We start from the raw sequence: 18,823 nt of genomic DNA, 5'->3' as shown, positions 1-18,823 counted from the left end.
ACCAGGAAACGGAGTAAAACTTCCCGGCCGCCTCCCAGGTGTCCCCGGCGCAGACGCTGACGTGCTTCTGGGTCACTGCTGAGGACGGCGTCTGGTGGTTTCCTGTCCATTGAATAACTGCGCTTCTGCATGCGTGCCCCGGGGTGCGCAGACCGGTGTGCCCGGAACACCCCGGGAGGGGCGCAATGAGAACGAGCCGGGGGTGGGGGACCTGGCCCAGCCCTGCAGCGTCGGGGTGAAGCCACGGCGCCCAGAGGAGAAGCTCGGCTCCCGCGCCCGGCTGCACCGCTCAGTAGCTTGTGTCCTTTGAGCAGCTTCCCGGCTTCTCGGACTCGGGTTTTCCTCACCTGTCGAGGAAAATAACAGCGTCTGCCTCGTCAGGGTGACGCGAGGATTAAATGAAGGCCTGTGTCCTGTCACATGCTTATTCCGTGTAATTTTCTTCTGCCTTTCCAAGGGCGTACGATAAGACGGGGGCAGAGTTGGTCTAGACCCACATGTCTAGACGGCCCGGGCCGCCCCCTCCCTGCAGCCGTGGCTTCGGTCGTGTGTGCTGGCCGCCCCGCCTCCAACCCACATGCCGGGCCGGGTCTGGGGAAACACCGGGATCCGCACTCACACGCCCGTGGGGGGCGGCTTCGGCCCCGACATCCGCAGACACGGAGCCGGAAGCACGGGGCTGCGCACCGGGGAGAAGAGCCCGCAGTGGGGTGTCTGCCCCCCGCGAAGGCCTGGGCGTGGTCACGTGGACCCGTGAGCGCCCCGCGGTCGTCTCTCCTGTGCTCGGGCCACTCGCTCCTGCTGCGGGACCGAGGGCCTCAGGGCAGGAACGGTGACGGTTTTTCCAGCTTGGCCACGTGCTGGATGCTACGCCAGAGACTTACCCCAGCTCAGCACGTCCCACAGGACGGGTGGCTAGCGTTCCCATTGTGGGGGTGAGGACACTGAGGGTCATGGCCAGGGAGCGATTTTCCGTAAGCCCCACAGGTGGTCAGAGCCACGATGCCCAGGAACCCCGTCCAGCTCCACACCTGCCCACCCCTCTCCTCGATACCCCCTTGACTCCCTGGGGGCGGCCCAAGCCCGGGGCTGCTTCTGAGGACCGGGTGACCAGCTCAGTGAGTCGGATGTGAGTCTGTGCCCGTGCTGGTGAGCGGGGAGGCGGGCGGGTGCTGGTCTGGGTGAAGCGCGCGTGCCCGCCAGCAGCCTGTTCCCTGCCAAGCGCTGGAGAGGGCCGACCCTCAGAGCCCCTCCCTCGTTCCTCCCCGGGGCCGCCGAGCGGAGCCCTTCCAGAGCTCACAGCCCAGCAGGCAAGAACAGGGGAGAGAGGTCAGCGCCCGTGTGCCCGGTGGGGCGGAACGCAGGCCACACATGGCGTTGGGAACGTTCTAGTAGCCACATTGAAGTAGTAAGGAGGGGGCGCCCGGCTGGCTCAGTCAGGGGAGGTGCAACCCCCTCTCGGGGCTGTGATTCGAGGCCCCCGCGTTGGGTGTGGAGATTACATAATAATAAAAATCGGAACGGTAGGGAGGGGTAGGAGAAATGAACTTCAGCGTCACGTTTTATTGGCTCCGTCTGCTCAAGGTAAGCCGTCTTGACCTGCAGCGTCGCAAGTGCTGATCCCGTCCGTTTCTCCACGGTTTGTACTAAGTCTCTGCAACCTCGTGGGTGTGTACACGGAGTCTCTCACTCCCAGTCAGCACGTTGACAGTGCCCTGCAGCGGCCCCCGTGGCTCCTGACCCCCTGTGGACAGCGAGGGGGCGGTCGTGCCGCCCACCCCCCGGGGACTCTCTCCCACCAGCCCTTCCTGGGTTTCCCCACAGCAGTGCTGGCGCTCAGGGTACACGCCGGCTCTGTCCCGCAGGCTCTCCGGGCCTCCAGCCTCCGGCCTCCGCCGTCAGACCTGCACTTCTCAAGGCTTGCTCGGATCCCGTGAGCCCCAGGAAGCCTTCAGCAGCTGCCTGGCCCCAGCCTCCCCTCGGTCGTTGCCCTGTGCCTCGGCGTTTCCCAAGCCTCCCGACAACCCCTCATGTAATTCCCACGGCCGCTCCTGGGACAGGTGAAGCAAGCAGGTGGACTGTCCAGGTTGCAGGCGGAGAAACTCCTTGGCGTGATGTGTCTGATTCTGTCTTTCACCTCCCGTCTGTTGGCTGTCTGCTGTGTGCCACGTCCTGGAGCCGAGTGCTCTAGAGCGGGAGACAGCGAAGCTGATCGGCAAACCGGGAAAGTAGATCTGAACCGACCCCAGAAAGCACCAAATGACCGGTCAGCTGTGAGTGAGCGCTACAGGGGAGACTTTAGGGGAGAAGCATGGTGGGGGTTGCGGTGCAGGGAGGAAGGGCGTGGGTTGCCCGCTGGGGGACCTGTAGACCGCGCTAGGATTTAGATGGTGGGAAAGCCCTCTTGGGTGATATTTTGATTTGTCTTTTTACAAGCTCGCTGATTGTAGACAACGGGTGGATTCTGGGGAGGGGACACTGCACGGGCGGGAGGGGTGGGAGGGGCGGGAGGGGCAGAGGCAGGTGGGTCCAGACCTAGAGGAAGGAACTAGCCATAGGACTTGGGGGTGACTCGGTTTGCAGGGCTGTCAGAGATGACTGTCGGGCCCCAGCGTTCACCTTGGGAGGACACATTTGCTCAGGAGCTGGGCTGGGTTCAGGCTGGGCTGGGCTTGGGCTGGGAGCTGGATTTCCTTTCAGACAGGTTGGCTTCGAGGTCTTGCTGACCGTGCTTCCGCGCTCCCGGTTGCCCTTGGAGGAAAGTCGTGATTTCCACATTTGTCATTGAGAAACTGGGGCTTCTTGGTGGGGTGACAGCCAGGAGAGGCTGGGCTTGAGCCCGTATTTCACTGCGCCCGAAAGTGTACTTTCTGAACGGTCCCACGGGGGCCACGTGTGAAACACTGGTGTGGAAGCTCAGCCTCCCCACACACGTGGCTGTGAGCCGGGGGGACACGGCCCTCCGAGAGCTGCGTGGGAGCAGGGAGGACTGGGCACGCCGGACTCGTCCTCACTTTTCTGTCTCTCGTCCACTCACCGGTCTGTGGCCCTCGCCACTAGCACGCTGTCGCCCATCCGGTGTGGACCTCGAGAGCACTTGCACAGTCAGGGAAGCTGACAGACGAGGCCCCTGTGACCCTCACACCGGCTCCGCAAGGAGGGGCGTGCACGGCCCTTCAGCAGACGTGCGGCACGGGCACCCTGTGTGACCTGGACCTGGAGGGCCACCCAGACACGGAATCCTGGGGCCGTGAGGGCCCTGGGAGGCTGCTTCAAGCTCCTCCACCCTGGAAGATAAGGAAAACCAGTCCAGTAAGACCAGGGCAGGGTTCAGCGAGTGTGGACTTATCTGGAACGGAGGTCCTGGTCAGGTAGCTCTTTCCTGGTTTACGGCTGCTCCTGGCTTCGGGGAGGGGCCTGGGAATGTGACTTCCCCAGACGCGGGAGACCTCGGTCAGCTCACGGGTGGTGTGCGATTTCGTCTCTGTATTTATCGTGTTATCTTTCCAGACGCGTAGGACGTGTGTGTGCTACATCTGCATCCCGTGAGCTGGTGTGAGTGTATGTCCTGTGTGTATCGCATGTGAGGTATGTATTGTCCCGTGTGCGTGTGTTCTGTGCCCACGTATGCGTGTATGTGGAAAAGAAGAGGAGGAAAGGTCCAGTAAACACAGTTAGCTCTTCCTAGAGCCACAGGTCAGATAGCTCTTCCTTTAGGGGCCCAGACCTTGAAGTCAGGTGTGTCCTACCTCCACTTCACCCCCGTGTTCGCTGCGTGTCAGGGGTTCAGCCCCTGCCTGGAAGGTGGGAAGCACTTAGTAACCGGCACCGCGGAACAGGGACATGCTAGGCTGTTGCTCAGGCCCACGTGGCCGGTGGGATGGAGTGAGGGTGGGGAGGGCAGCCGACAGTTGCTGAGTGAGACCGGGGCACAGTGGTGTCGGAACTCCCCCTGTTTCCCAGACGCCAGACACAAAAAAGAGTCTTGGAGGAGGGGGAGGACAGAGTAGGGACAGTTCTGAATGTACTTTTTTTTTTTTTTTAAGATTTTATTTAGTTATTTCACAGAGAGAGAGAGAGATCACAAGTAGGCAGAGAGAGGGGGGGAAAGCAGGCTGAGCAGTGAGCCCGATGGGGGGCTTGATCCCAGGACCCCGGGATCATGACCTGGACCAAAGGCAGAGGCTCAACCCACTGAGCCACCCAGGTGCCCCCTGAATGTACTTTTTTTTTTTTTAAGTTTCGTTTTGAATTTTCACCTGCATTTACACATTTATGCTTAGCAAGTTCAAAAAATGAAATTAGATGAAAGAGAAAAGCAGACACCAAACTAAGCGCAAGTCTGAAAGGAAGCCTGCCCGCATTGTGGGTGGATGGCACGAGGTTGGCACGACGCTGTCTGAGGACAGAAGGAACCCCAGGGAGACTCGCACTCCGGGAGTCTGGGCGGCGCTCCCCCCAGAGCGGGGGAACCAGTAAGCGCGATGCTTCCGTATGGGAACCAGGTTCTCACTGTGGGAACTAGTCCGCACCGGGCTTGGGGAAGACGAGGGAGGACCCCGTTGTGCTGCAGACACATCTGGGATTTCCGTGTGAACTCACCCATTCTGCACAAATATCTTGCCCCGCAAAGGGGCCGGAGGAGCAACAGCCAGGACTCCCCGCAGCAATGTTCGACTGCGGGTCTGGCTCAGGGAAGGTACCAGGTGAGCCAGGAGCATCCGTCCAGCCTGCAGGGGTGCGCTCGAACAGAGCTGGTGACACTTGAACAAGAGCTCCCACCAGCCGAACGCAGGACCTCTGACAGTTTTTTTAAAAAGTGGTGAGGTGGAGCGCCTGGGCGGCTCCGTTAGTGGAGTGTGCCACTCTTCATCTCACAATCTTGAGTTCACGCCCCATATTGGGCATGGAGATTTTTTTTTTTAATGAAAAAAACAAACACATTAAAAAAGAAAAGTCATGAAGATAATGGACTATAATGCATTTCATTGGAGAAAAAATTCACGCGTTCACAGCACCATTCCAGGGGAGGGTGAAGACCGTGTTCTCTGCACGGCGCTGCAAGCTGGTAGACGTGGAAGGGAAGATCGAGTCAGCAGACAGCCTGTTCGCAGCCCTCAGTGCATCGAGCGGGTCAGGCACGGATGTCCGTGGATGGGGCTGCAGCTGGGCGTGGGGCCCCCCGGAGAACGGTGCGCCTCCAGCTCAAACATCAGCCCAGGTCGGCTGCTCATTCGGACGGGAGATTTGCTTGTACCGCTGCCAGCTCCCAGGAGTGATCGAGCCAAGTGGAACCAGAAACGAGCATTGCTTACGTGATACTCTCTTAAAAGGCTTGATGTGGATCTATGGTGTGGAGAAGTCCTTTGCTGGCCGTGCACGAGGACGACCAGTGTGGGCGGGGTTCTGGATCAAACGAACACCATGGGGAACGAGTAAACGCGATCCGCGCTACACGCTGGGACCGTGGCCGAGGCCATTGGAGCCCAGCCGTGTAGAGGAGCGACAGACAGTTGGGGGTGGAGTGGGGTCACGTCTGAGGTCACCTTACTGGGTCAGAGGTGAACTTCTGACTGTCCCGACATCACTGTGGTTGTGTAGAAGCCTGAAAGCCCTGGGGGATTGATGCCAATGTACTTCGGGATGAAGTACCGTGCAGTCTTCTGGCTCTGAAAGGGAAAAAATAATAATCACAGAAAAATAAAGCCAAGTGTGAAACGTTAACGGGTGAATCTAGCGTCAGGCTCTGTGCGTGTTCACCGTGCTACTCCCGCAGTGTTAACATGGGTTTGAAATTTTTCAGCATAAAATCTTGGAGTAGAGGAAGTGCAGGTTGCTGCGGCCCGGGGAGCGTGGAGGGGCCGTCACCAGCAGCCACAGTGCAAGCACGGGGTCCCGTGGTGGCAGGGACCACGGAGCCAGCACGGTGTTGGAGCCGCCTGGAGAGAGGCTCCAGGTGCTCGGCGCTCGGTGCTGGGGGGACGGCATGCACACCAGGGCGTTGGGGAGTGATGCGTCAATGACCAGCTGGTCCTGATGAGGGACCCAGAGAAGGCCATGCTGGGAGGGCTGGTCCGCTGCAGGGGAGCGGACATGGGGCTCTTGTGGTCGTCCAGGCGAGCGGCTGGAAGCCACCGTCGGCCATGGTGGCACAAGGCAAGGGGCTTGGCCTCATCTGATGGGGACTCCAGGGCACGGGGCTCACTGAGAAGCCAGGCTGGCCAGCAGCTGCGGCGGCCGTTTAGCAAGCCCCAGATTCGGGGGGGGGAGAGTCCGCACTCTCCCGGGCCTTCCCCACACCCGTCAGGTGTCGGTCCTTTGGAATCCCGTCTCTGCTGCCACATTTCCGTGGGAATGTCAGGAGGGGGGGCCCGCGTGGAAGTCCTCTTCTCTGATGGCCTCTTTCCTGCCAAACTGCCCTCCTGCCTCTGCTCCGTCCTCCCTTGCCTCAGCCTTTAACCTTCCCGCAGTCGGTCTCAGAGCCTCTGCTTAGGCTCCGAGCCCAGTGACCCAGCAGCCCAAGGGTCGTTTGCGTCCAGCCGAGCTCGCTGCTGCCGGCGAGTCTTCCTCCTCCGGCTCTGGGGTGCGTTTTCCTCTGTGAAGCTCTCACGGAGAGGAAAATGTCCGCCCCTGTTGCTAGAAGGATCTCGGCCACGCTCCGGACCCCCCACGGCCTGGGGGCCTTCGATCTTGGGCCACAGCACTCGGCCCGGCTCGGGCAGAGCGAAGCAGGCTGAGAGCCCCTGTCTGTTCCGGGCTTTGGGACAGACGTGTCCCCAGGGCCGCAGAGTCCATCAGAGGCCACGAGGGGGCCTGACCTGCCCCAGGACCAAACGGGCCTTCTCCCGAGCTGGCAAGGAGGTGTTCACACCTGTGTGGGGTCACCCAGTGGTGGGGGGCGTGGATCCAACCCAGGACAGCACAGGAGCGGCTGGGATAAGAGACTTTCCACGGAGATCCGTCCTGAGAACCCTCTCGGCGGGGCCGGGACGGAGTGCTTCCCCCGTGGCTGCGGCAGCTCTGCAGTACCTCCTCCACTCGCCGCGGTGACCGCGCCCCAGGTTTGCGCCCCCGTGCCTCACGCCGAGTCTGGAGCGGCGCCGTCCATTAGAACATTCTGTGGTGCTGTGCATGGTCCAGGAGTGTGGTCGCCACGAGCCACACGTAGCTGCGGAGACCTTGAAATGTGGCTCATGCAGTTTTGAAACTGAGTCTTAAATTTTATTTCAAGTGTAAATTTGCATAGCTCCTTGTGGCTGGCGGCTGTTAGCACGGGTCTGGGTGCTAGGACGCCGTTCAGTTTCACGGCGCCGTGAGTGACACGCGGGCTGCAGCGCAGTCATGGGGGGACGCATGTCACACGGAACGGTCACGGGGGTGAGTGCCGCTCCCTCCCGCACCTTCTAGAACACTGGATGCTGAACTCAGCGGAGGGCCCGCCGTGGGTGGAGGGGTGAGGTGGGCAGGGACCCACGGAGTCAGGTCCTTGGAACACAGCTGGAGTTGGAGCTGCCGGCCGTGCACCCTCGTCTCTGGCGTCCGGATGCCGTACTGGGCCGTGGAGTGGGAAGGACCTCCGGGGAGCAGGCCCAGCATGGGCAGAGGCAGGAGCCAGAAACCAGAGCAGGTGAAGGGACCGTAGACCAACAGTGAGAAGGAGCGCCGCCCTGGGCCCGCAACTGCCCCAGGCCACCCGGCAGTCGAGGGAGGGGGCAGCCCCACTGTGCACATGCTGGTGCGGCACAGGGGTCCCAGGGCCATGTGGGGGCCGGCAGGACTCCCTGCTCCACGCTGCGGCCCAGCTTTCCCGAGGACCCTAGGAAGCTCTGTGAGGTCCTGAGCAGCGAGAGGACGCAGGCGGGTTTGCATTTCCACGAGGTGACTGTGCTGCTCTGTGGCCGGTTTCCACTCCCGGGCCCTTCCGGGCTCACTTGTGGCTTTTTCTGAACGAGCCGCTCCAGTGTCTGGTCTGGTTCTTGTTTTTCTTTCTCCTTTCCTGCGTTGCTCTCTCCTCTTCCTTGGGGTCCTTCTCTCTCTGATCCAAAGACCAACCAGTAAAAAGCAGTCTCACCCGTCCAGGTAAGAGGGGCACCAGGGTGAGGGAAACTTCTCTTTGAAGTTTCAGAGGGATCTGTTCGCGCTGGATTGTGTGTATTACTGGAAGCGACCTTCACGGGACCGACAGTGTAGCAGGTGCATTCAAGCTCGCAGCTCCCACCCTGCGCCCCGGACACGCAGCCCCCGGCCTCAGGCGGCCTGGGCGGGGGTTTCTCTCGGGTCCTCCCAGCGGTGCTTGCGACATTCTGTGTACACGCGAACGAGTCTGTAAATGCAGAAGCACACGGTTCCCTTCCCCGCTCTCGTGCCCACCTGTTCTGTGCACACGGTTCTGCCCCTTGCTCCCTTCACCCCATCAGACATCCCGGAGGCCACTGGGTTTGCTCAGTCGCCCCCCACACACGGCTGAGCGCGCCCCCCACCCCCATCACATTGCGGTGTACTGGCCCGGCCACCGTAGAAGCCATCCCACGAGTCCGCGCTTTGCCTCTGCCCACGGTGCCTGCCTGGTCACTTGCTGGAGGTGCACCTGAGGGACCCCATCGGAGGCATGGCAGGTGCACTCTTCCAGGAGGGAGAGGCATGGCAGTGACAGAGTTCACCGCACCCCACGGGGGACCCATTCAACACAGGCTCAGGTGGTAAATCTGGTTCGGTAACCTTGAGGTTTTAGGGTCTTAACAGTTGCTGAGCAAGGTACCCCAGGCTGGCTGCCGGCGGGGTGTGTGTGGGTTGGAATACGGCCACCGGACAGGCCAGGCTCCTTCCGTAGCTCACAGGATAGGCGCGTGTTCAGAGGCTCGGGGCATCGCTGGGCCCCTCCTTTCTAGAGAGGCGTGTGCTGGGTCCCCAGCAGCTTAGTATCAGATGCTCAGTGACCCTCCTGGAGATGCCGGTTTGGGAGGGGAAAGCAAGATGAAACCCGGGTCGGGGAGACCGTCCACCACCGTACCCACTGCCGTCCTCCGCTGGGTGCACGTGGGTCTCCGTGTGGCTCCGACCCTCCACAGTCTCGCTCTCCAGTCTCCCTTTCCTTTGCAAATCACCGCCTAAAACTAACGAGCGTTTTGTTTTTTCCTGTCTTTTTCTTGCATTCATTTCTGTGCTGCTTCCTTCTGTTCCGTCAGCCCCATTGCAGCCTGGTAAGACCCAACAAGCGCGTGTGTCTGTGCACATCCCGTCCTCTCGCGTCTCTGTCTCCCGACTCCGGGGAGGGCTCTCGTCCTTCACACCCCGCTGGGTATCAGACCGTGCTTGCCCTGCCAGCCCAGGCTTCCAAATAGGTGGTGTTGCCAGTGGTATAGACCTGGTTCGTCTCCCACCAGGCTTAACAGGTTCTGGGGTGAGAGGGTTGGCCTCTCTTTACCCAAGACTCAGGGCCCCTTTTACCAGAACCTAACACTGGTCCCTCCCCGCGCAGCTCACCAGTGTGCTTTCCTTACCCTCCAGGTTAAGTAGCCTGTCTCTGGGAGACCCGGCGCCTGAACGCAGGTCCCCTTCCCACCTCCGCCAGCCGTCCGACGCCTCTGAGACAGCAGGTAAGCTTGGGCGTTAACACGGACACTGACGTGAGCGCCGCCACAGACAGATCTGAGCTCACAACGTGTGTGAGGTGTGACATTACACGTTTTATATAAACTGCCTCAGTCATCCTGCTGTCGGCTCTAGAAAGTAGATGTTACCGTGATTCACAGCTGAGGAGGCGGAGGCACAGGGGGCTCAGAAACCGGCCCTGCGCACGAGCTCAGCGGGGACGGAGGCGGGTATGAAGCCCGTTGGGTTCCCACTCTAGAGCTCACGCTCTGTCCGTCACAGGAGGTGGTCACACGTCGGCAGGCGCGTGTGAGTCTGTTCACACCCGCAGGGACAGCCCTTCCAGCTTTCTTCTCCTCCATATTCTGTGCACGGACGTTCATGTGAAAAGAAGGGGTTTTCTCTTTCCACGCACCCTTCCCTGGATTTGGCAGGGTCACCCCCGTCAGCGAGCTGGGGTCGTGCGCCACACCCATGGGGCTTCATTTGATGGAAAACCCCAGCCTCCCTTGGGCCTGTCACAGGGCTGCTTTTCTGTCAGGCGCGTCCTCAGCCGGACCCAGAGAGCCAGCCCAGTGCGTAGAAGAGGGTCGCTCCTCGGGTGCAGCGCAGAGTCGGGGACAGGGTGCTGTCACTCGCCGAGCGTAGTTTTTGGATAGGAGGAGTCTGGGGGGTCAGTCTGGGAAGGCTTTCTGGAGGAGGCAGCGCTGCGGCCGTCCTGGGCTTGTCTCGGCTTGCGCGCACCAGCCTTCCAGCGGCTGTGCCTCCGTAACCCCTTGTCCTCTGTCGCCTCTTGTCAGGTCTTGTCCAGCGCTGCGTCATCATCCAGAAGGACCAGCACGGCTTCGGCTTCACGGTCAGCGGGGACCGTATCGTCCTGGTGCAGTCCGTGCGGCCCGGTGAGTGCTGCCTCCCCGGCCCGTCCGTGTGCGACAGCCACGTGTGCCGTAGCCACCGGAGCCAGGCAGCGTGCACGGGCTTTCTCTGCGGCGTGGCAAGTTCTGGGCGTGAATGCCTGCCTCTAGACCTGGTCCCCAGGGGCGCCTGGGGGCGTCATCAGAGCGCCTCGCACCTGCACGGGATTTCTGGGGTCGCTCTGCATGCTCGCGTCGCTGCTGGGAAGGGTGGGAGCAGCCGGCGACCCCCGGGATGGCAGGGCCCGCGCTGGGTCAGAGCCCCTCTTCCTCGTACTTCCTGCAGCACCTCACCACACAGGATGGGACATGCCGATCCCTGCAGTCACCTGTGGTGGGTGCAGCGACCTTAAACGTGACCCCAGGAGGAATGACGAGCGTGGGACAGCAGGGAAGGGCGGTGTTGGGAGATCTGTGTGCGGGCGGTTCATGCCTGAAGCCTTCCTGGAAGAGAGGGTTTCAGGACTCGTCTGAAAGGCGGGAATGAAAGCTTGCTGGTGGGATAGGGATCGGGTGGGAAGGGAACGGAGTGGATGCAGTCTGGCCACTGCTCACCTGGGGAAGAGCCACCAGGCGGCAGGACGAGCTGGCCGGTGACCACGGCTGACACCAGCCCGCAGGAAGGAGCACAGAAGCCTGTGAAGCCCGTGTCCCGGAAGGAGTGACCATCCCTGTGGCAGATGGGCCGGGCCGCTGATGTGGAGATCATACGGGCTCCAGGATACAGCCCCCAGCAGAGGCGAGGTGGGCTCGGTCCCCGTTGGACGGCCGCAGTAGAGCAAATGCTGCCGTCAAGCATGTCACACGCGTGTCTCAGGTTCCCAGCAGGTGAAGCACGTGTACGCTACACTGTGCTTTGCCATGTGTGGTAGCGCTAGGTGTAGAAGCATGGTGTTCGCGTCTTCACGAAAAGCACCTTCTCGCTCGTCCGCCGGTCGTAAGCTCTGTGCTGACGGCCGCTGAAGGCTGCGGGGCCATGGCCATTTCCTAGAGTCACACGATGAAGTTTGCGGCCTCAGCAGACGCCCCCCTTCCGTGAGCGATGTCCCTGCAGCACAGTCCCCTGTGCGTGCGGCTCAATAGCACCAGGAGCGCTTCCCTGAACTGGGGATGGTCCTCTCCCGCCCGCCGGGGCGCGCTCCGCTGGGTTTACCGAGACCCTCAGTGGTCGCGGCGGCCCGCACAGCATCCCCTCCGAGAGGAGCTTCCCTCCCCCAGGGCCTCTGTGCTCGTACTCAGGGCCTCTGTGAAGAGAGCTCCTTGCTCGTTCCGATCTCACAGGAGACCGCAGCCCTTCCGGCTTCACGCCCCTCCCCCGGGTCTGGGTCTGGTTCTGGTTCTGCTGCTGTTTGCACATCTGCGGACACTTCTCCAACAGAGTTCGGAGCCCCTCACGGTCCTCCATGAGGACTGCGATCGGTCCCCAAACCCTGCTGAATGTTGGTATTGGACCTCTTCCCACGAACCGTTGATGTTCTCAGTGACATCAAGATTGACGAATCCTTTCCACGAGGTTTCCTGGTGACTTTGCCCAGATCCCTCAGCAGAATCATCTGTGGCAGCCGCGGCCTCACAAAACGTATTTGTCAAATAATAAGACTTGAAAGTCAGGGCGCCTGGGGGACTCAGTCAGTGAAGCATCTGCCTTCAGCTCAAGGCATGAGCCCAGAGTGCTGGGATCGAGTCCCACATCGGGCTCCCTGCTCAGTGGGGAGCCTGCTTGTCCCTCTGCCTGCGGGTCCCCCTGCTCTTGCTCTCTCTGACGAAAAAAATAGTCTTTAAAAAAACAAAAAAAAAGACTTGAAAGGTGAAACCACTTGTTGATCCCATGAGCTGCAGAGTAGGTGTCGTGTCGGCAGGCACAAAGGCAACACCCCTCCCTCGTCCATCTCTGTCAGAGCTCGGGGGTGGCCACATGCATTTTATTGTAAAATGGGCCCCGTGCCCAGCGTGGGGCTTGAACTCCTGACACTGAGATCAGGAGTCGCATGCTGTACCAACCGAGCAGCCAGGGTCCTCTGTCAGGGGTGTTTTGAAAGGGATCTGTGCTCCGAGCAGGTCTCGGCGGTGGAGCTCAGACATTCTGTCAACCCTGCTGGGGACAGGCATGTGGCCCTCCAGGCTCTGCTGGGCCGTTTCTCGAGCCCCAGCGGCGTGGAGTCCGCGTCATCCCGCAGGGCCCTGGGATTCCGGGAGCGGCCCCCGAGCGTCGGCTTCGGCTCACCGCCCCTAACCACACGGGCACCCTGTCCTCTGGAGCCCGCAGCCAGGCCCTGCCCTCTCCTCGCCAGCTGCAGGAGTCCTGGCTGCGCCCCCTTTCCGGGGAAGGCTGCTTCGTCCCCACAGGAAATCTGTTGGTCAGTGTGGCACCTTCAGGAACTCTCTTGAGCTACGCCTTCCGGAGCACCTGCTGCTTCACCGGCCACTTCTGGGTCACGGACACGGCTTCTTTCCCAACACCTCCCTGAACCCACCCCTGCCTGCTCCAGACCGCGCTCCTGCAGTGTCCGCCCCGCACTCGGCCTTCCCAGAGGCGGGAGTGTTCGGGCCTTGCTCCAGACCAGACTTCGTCCAAAGGGGACGCGGTGGCCACCAGGACACTCGGCCCGGACCCCTTGACTCAGGACTGGACTTCGACCAAAGGGGACGCGGTGACCACTGGGACATTCGGCCTGGACCACTCGGACCCTGGACCGGACTTTGGCTGAAGGGGACACGGTGGCCACGGGGACACTTAGCCTGGACCCTTCCAACCCTGGACTGGACTTTGGCTGAAGGGGATGCAGTGACTGCTAGGACGCTCGGCCCGGACCGCTCTCACCCAGGACTGGACTTCAGCCGAAGGGGACGTGGTGACCACGGGATGCTCAGCCCGGACTCCTCTGACCCTGGACTAGACTTCAGCTGAAGGGGACGTGGTGACCACTGGGACGCTCAGCCCAGATTCCTCTGACCCTGGACTGGACTTCAGCCGAAGGGGATGTGGTAGCTGCCAGGACACTTGGCCCAGACCGCTCTGACCCAGGACTGGACTTCAGCTGAAGGGGACGTGGTGGCCTGCAGGACATTCGGCCCAGACTACCTCGACCCTGGGCTGGACTTCAGCCAAAGGGGCCATGGTGATCGCCAGGACGCTCGGCCTGGACCCCTCTAACCCTGGACTGGATTTCAGCTAAAAGGGATGCAATGACCACCAGGATGCTTGGCCCAGACTGCTCCAACCCCAGACCACACTTGAACTAAAGGGGACTCAGTGGCTGCTGGGACGCTTGGCACAGACTCCTCCGACCCTGACCTGGACTTCGGCCAAAGGGGACACGGTGGCCACGGGGACACTCAGCCCGGACCTTTCTGACCTTCTCCACCAGGGATGTCCAGCCAACTTTCTCCTCACCCCGTGTGCTCATTGGAACCGCACGTTCCGTTTCCTCCAACGGCTTCTCCTTTGCGTTCACAGCTCGGCTGACCGCTGGCGCCCGAGGCCCAGGCTCTCAGGGTGTCGGGTCCGGACACGCCTGCCTCGCCGAGCTTCACCCCTGCTCGTTTCTGACTTCCAGCTTCAGACGTGCGACTCTTCCTTTCGCACGAGCACGTCGAGGTCGTCGTCAGGTTATGAACTGGCCTCGTGTCTACACTGTGGCGTCTCTGGGACGAGGGAGGCCCGCGGGGAGGGAGATGGAGGAACGGCCATCGGCGGAGCTGTCGTCACACGCGCATCCGTTAGGTCTGCTGTCTCGGGGCAGCCTGCGGGGTCCCCAGGGATGCCGGTGCCATCCACGACCGCTCGGCACAGATCCCCGCAAAATTCGAACAATGAACAGATTTAGATCCTATGAGAGTCACCAGAGTGTGACAGAGACAGGAGGAGAGCAGCTGCTGTCGGAACACGGGCGCCGACACACGGTGGCCCCGAACCTTCTGTTTGTAAAAACCCAACAGCGGCCGCGCGCCCCACGGCCCAGCACCGCGAGACGAGGTCCGCGCGAGGAAGGTCGGGAGCGGGCTGGCGTTTCACTCTCAGCGTGTGGCAAAATGGGAGGAAAAATGTGCTTCACGTAGTTCCGGAGAAACATCTGGGACTCGTTTATGGGGAAGGTGAAAGGAGAATCTCAAACTTAGGACCAGAACAGGGTGTGAGGGTCGCACGGGGACGGGACGTAACTGGCCGCGCTTGTTTGCGCGTTGCTGTGGGGCGCGGCCGGCTCGGCTTCCTGCGGGAGGCGGAGCTGCGAGGAGATGCGTTTGTTCCCCGCTTCCCTCGTTCTCCCTGGTCCGGACGGGGACGGCGCTGCCAGGAGGACCGCCATGCGTCTTCGCCTCTGCGGCCGCCTTGGAACAGCTAGTGTGGCCCAGAGGCCTGGGCACAGTCAGACCCAGAGACGGAACGGCAGACGGGTGGCTTGCGGGTAGAACCTGAATTCTGGAAAGTGCGTGTGTGTGCGTGTGCGTGCGTGTATGTGTGCGCGTGTATGCGTGTGTGTGTGCGTGTGTTGGGGGAAGAGACGCAAAGAGACGCCTGTGTCAGTGCGGACGTCACAGGAGTAGCGGTTGGTACCGTCTTTCCGCGGCGCGAGGCTTCTCCAGCTCACTGTCTCTCAAGAGTGTGGTCCGTGCTGCCTCGAGAGCCTGCCCGACCCCCGGTGGCTTGCGTCCTCGTCCCGAGCCCACGCCGGGAAGGGCTGAATCACTCTCTGGCAAGGGGGCCAGGGGACGAGCCTTTGAACAAAACCCCCAGCAATCATCACGCTCACCAACTTTGGAGAACTTCTCCGGTTCCGTTCCTCCGGAGACTTTGCTTTTTTCTCAAGATCTTGCCGCGTGTGTCTCAGACTTGCAGGCGAGGCAGCTCATTCCCAGCTTTGGTTTCCAGACACGGCCTGGAGCGTTGCGAGCTCCTCCGTGCCTAGCGGGCTGCCGACGAGGGTGCGATCCTGAGTCCCTGCGGAAACCTGACTTGGAACGCAGCTCCGCCGGAGAAGCTCCTTTTAGACCAGAAGCATCTCCGTGTGCTTCGTGGGAGTTCTGTTTTGATCTGATGAACGCAGCTGACAGATTCAGTGATCGTCTGGGGCAGATGCACAGAAACACAGTCTGTGGGCCGCTCGTTAGGCTGCCTCCGCTCCTGTGCTTCCTGGATGACTGAGTCGTTAGAAACCGCACAACAGCCGCCACTGCTGCGGCCTCCAGCCAAGGGACAGCCACCAGCCACAGCAGGGGTTCTGGGTCCAGCCCCTTTTAAAGGGAGAAACTGGGCTGCCTGGGGGCCTCAGGGAAGCGTCTGCCTTCAGCTCCGGTCATGATCCCAGGGTCCTGAGACCGAGCCCTACGTCGGGCTCCCTGCTCAGTGGGGGGTCTGCTGCTCCCCCGGCTTGTGCTGTCCCTCTCTTTCTCCCGAATAAGTGAGATCTTTCAGTAAGTAGAGGAAGAGATCACAGAGGCTCTAAAGCGCATTTTAACGCTAAAGCAGTGACCTCGTCTTCGGCGGTGTGAACTCCAGAAGGGGCCTGTCCCGGCTCAGGAAGTACAGTTTGAAAACTCCTCTTTTCACCCCTTGTTCTCTACTTCTCTTAATAGTTACTGGTAGGTTAGCGGTTACATTTCGTGCAGTAAACTTACTCGTCCCGCTGGATCATGGGAACCGTGGAGACATGTTCCAAGAAAGCACAGGTCTGGGCCCGGAGCCGCGCCTGTCCCTCTGGCCCCGTGGCCTGGCTCCCAGCAGCCTGGCCTCTGAGCCAGCCAGCGAGAACGCCCACTGCAGCACACAGGCCACCATCCCCAGAGCAGGACGGGAGGATGCCCAGCTTCTGAGGTCCTGGCACAGAGGGCTGAGGGACTGCAGGGCAGGGTCACTGACCTCAAGAGCGAGGGGCTGGGCTCTCCTGACCAAATCTTCTCCCTACAGGAGGGGCAGCCATGAGAGCTGGTGTCAAAGAGGGCGATCGGATCATCAAAGTGAGTGCCCCCCCCTTTCTGGCTGGCTCCCTGCACCCTCCTGCCCTGCCCCCAGGGTGGTTGGCCACTGGGTTGGGGGTAGTGCCACAGGAGGACCCCAGGAATGTGGGGACCTGCCCCCAGGAGCCCCAGCCTCGGCCTTTCTTGACTCTAACTAACCAAGCTTCTGGAATGGGTTTTATTTTTCCCATTTAACACACGATCAAAATACACTTAAGATGGGGGGCGCTGAGACCAGCAAGGGGCTCAGGGTCTTCAGACTCTGTCGCCACACGGTGCTGACCTGAGGGCCTTGCCAGCTGCCACCTGCTGGGACCTGCCCGGCCTCTGGGGCCACACAGTCCTGGAGGCACTAAGGGAATCCTAGGTGAGGCAACACCTTAGCCCTCCAGTGGGGAGGAGGCCCGCTGGGCAGGGGCACGGGCCGGCCGGGAAGACAGGATGTACAGCGATGTGAACGGGAGCAGATTCACAATGACCAGCGGGGTCTGGGGGCACCGGAAAGTGGCTTTGTGAAGGACTGGCATCTGAGCTTCGGAAGGACCCCCGCGTCCATCCCGGTCACTCCAGTGTTTGTCCTTCCACAGGTGAACGGCACCATGGTGACCAACAGCTCACACTTGGAGGTGGTGAAGCTTATCAAATGTGAGTCGGAAATGGGTGCACGAAAGCGGGGGGCAGGTGGGCTGGGCGCAGCAGGCCCTTTGACCCAGGGCCTCCTTTGTGGTGAGACATGCAGCCAGGGCCACATGTTTCGTCTTCATCCACTGGTCTGCCCTGTCCCCTGTGGTCACGGCCCGTGCAGACCATATCCTGCTGCCCCCCAGCTCCCTCCAGGGCCATTCGCTCCTCTGTCCCCTCCACAGACAGCCTTCATCGGTCGTGGCCTATCTGGGGGGGTAGCACAAACATTCTGTCCGCAGCCGGGAAGACCCAGCCCTTGGGGCTGCCCAGGTGATCCAACGGAAGCAGGAGATGCTGAGGAAAGCGCTCACGGGCAGGTGGTCCTAGGAGCGCGGGAGGCCAGCGCCTGAGCACCTTCCGTGCACCGGGGCTTGACAGACCTGAGCGCGGTGACGGGCACGAGGGCCAGGCAGCCATACGCGTGGGTGGGATTTGGAGCATCCTGCGAGAGGAAGAGGAGGGAAGGGGCACCAGCGTGGACGCAGGGCCAGTGGCTGGAGCTAGGAGACAGCAGGGCACTCAAGTGCAGTTTTATCCACAGAATGTTAAGCTTCATGAAAGGAGGAGGGAGAAGACTCTTTCCCCCCCCCACCCCCCGCCCGACCCAGTTTGTAGCCTGAGTGTCCACCCTCCAGGACGACACGCCCTGAACTAGCCGGTCCTTGTCTGTCTGCCTCCAGCTGGCGCCTACGTCGCACTGACGCTCCTGGGCTCCTCCCCTTCGCCCGTCGGTGTCTCTGGGCTGCAGCAGGACCCCGCCCCCGCTGGAACCCCCCGAGCCACGCCTGTGGTCCCACCACCACCTCCACCGCCGCCTCTGCCGCCCCCGCAGCGCATCACAGGGCCCAAACCACTGCAGGTGATGGTCCCCGCTCGTCACCGAGGGGGGAAGCAGGTATAGCGAGGTGTGCTGGTGAGCAGAGGCGGGCCAGACGCGTGAAGAGCGTCGGCAGGACGAGGGGAGGGCTGGCCGCGTGGAAGGGGCCACTCCGCCCTTCGTGTCCACCTTCCATGTGAATGCATCCCGTCTCCCCGGACAGCGGAGGGCAGCGTGCTTCCTAAACAGAGGGAACCCTAAGGCCCTTGGGGGTGCTGCCCTCCAGCAGGGAGAGTGCACCCCTCCAGGCACGGACAGAGGTGACCGTTAAAGATTACTGCCAGCCCCTGTCACAGAGTATGGGATACATGGAGCCGTAGGGGAAAGGCTGCTTGAGGGAGGAAAGGGAGGGAAGGGGAGCGGGTCGGGAATGCTCAGGCAGCAGCGGGGGCGGACCCAGGACAGGGCAGAGGAGGGACGAGGTGCGGCGAGGAACGGGGCCGGGGTGTGTGGTTGGATAGAAGACCAAGCGAGCAGGGGCAGGGAGCCTTGGAGCGGTTCAGTACCAGGGGTGGTCGCCGCCAAAGCCTCTGGGAATTCGGGAGGTGCCTGAAGTCGGGTGCGTGGCTGAGGGTCACTCAGATGTTCCGGGCGACCCCAGCAGCCTTACTGGGTTTTCCTGCCTGAGAACCGGCAGGTGGGAGAGCAGCCGCGGGGCTCTCCCCTCCTTCACCACTCACGGGTCTCTTCCGTTTCCAGGATCCCGAATTCCAAAAACATGCCACCCAGATCCTTCGCAATATGCTGAGGCAGGAGGAGAAAGAGTTACAGGTGAGGTCCTGCCGAGGGCAGCCGGCTGTGG

General features: G+C 61.6%; 1 protein-coding gene across 3 annotated transcripts in view; it reads left to right on the top strand.

Annotated features, from left to right (window-relative positions):
- Window positions 1-18,823, top strand: part of ARHGEF11 (Rho guanine nucleotide exchange factor 11) — a 79,447-nt gene that overhangs the window by 29,928 nt on the left and 30,696 nt on the right. For all 3 annotated transcript variants that reach the window (XM_080824523.1, XM_080824524.1, XM_080824522.1), the window contains exons 2-7: window positions 9,508-9,596; window positions 10,392-10,490; window positions 16,411-16,460; window positions 17,048-17,105; window positions 17,825-18,003; window positions 18,721-18,792. In XM_080824523.1, the coding sequence (XP_080680649.1) occupies window positions 9,508-9,596; window positions 10,392-10,490; window positions 16,411-16,460; window positions 17,048-17,105; window positions 17,825-18,003; window positions 18,721-18,792 (547 nt within the window). The remainder of the gene's footprint in view (window positions 1-9,507; window positions 9,597-10,391; window positions 10,491-16,410; window positions 16,461-17,047; window positions 17,106-17,824; window positions 18,004-18,720; window positions 18,793-18,823) is intronic.

The sequence above is a fragment of the Martes martes genome (assembly GCF_963455335.1).
Source record: "Martes martes genome assembly, chromosome: 15".
Lineage (NCBI taxonomy): Eukaryota > Metazoa > Chordata > Mammalia > Carnivora > Mustelidae > Martes > Martes martes.
The sequence above is the reverse complement of the archived record's forward strand: the minus strand, read 5'-3'. Positions and strand labels throughout refer to the sequence as shown.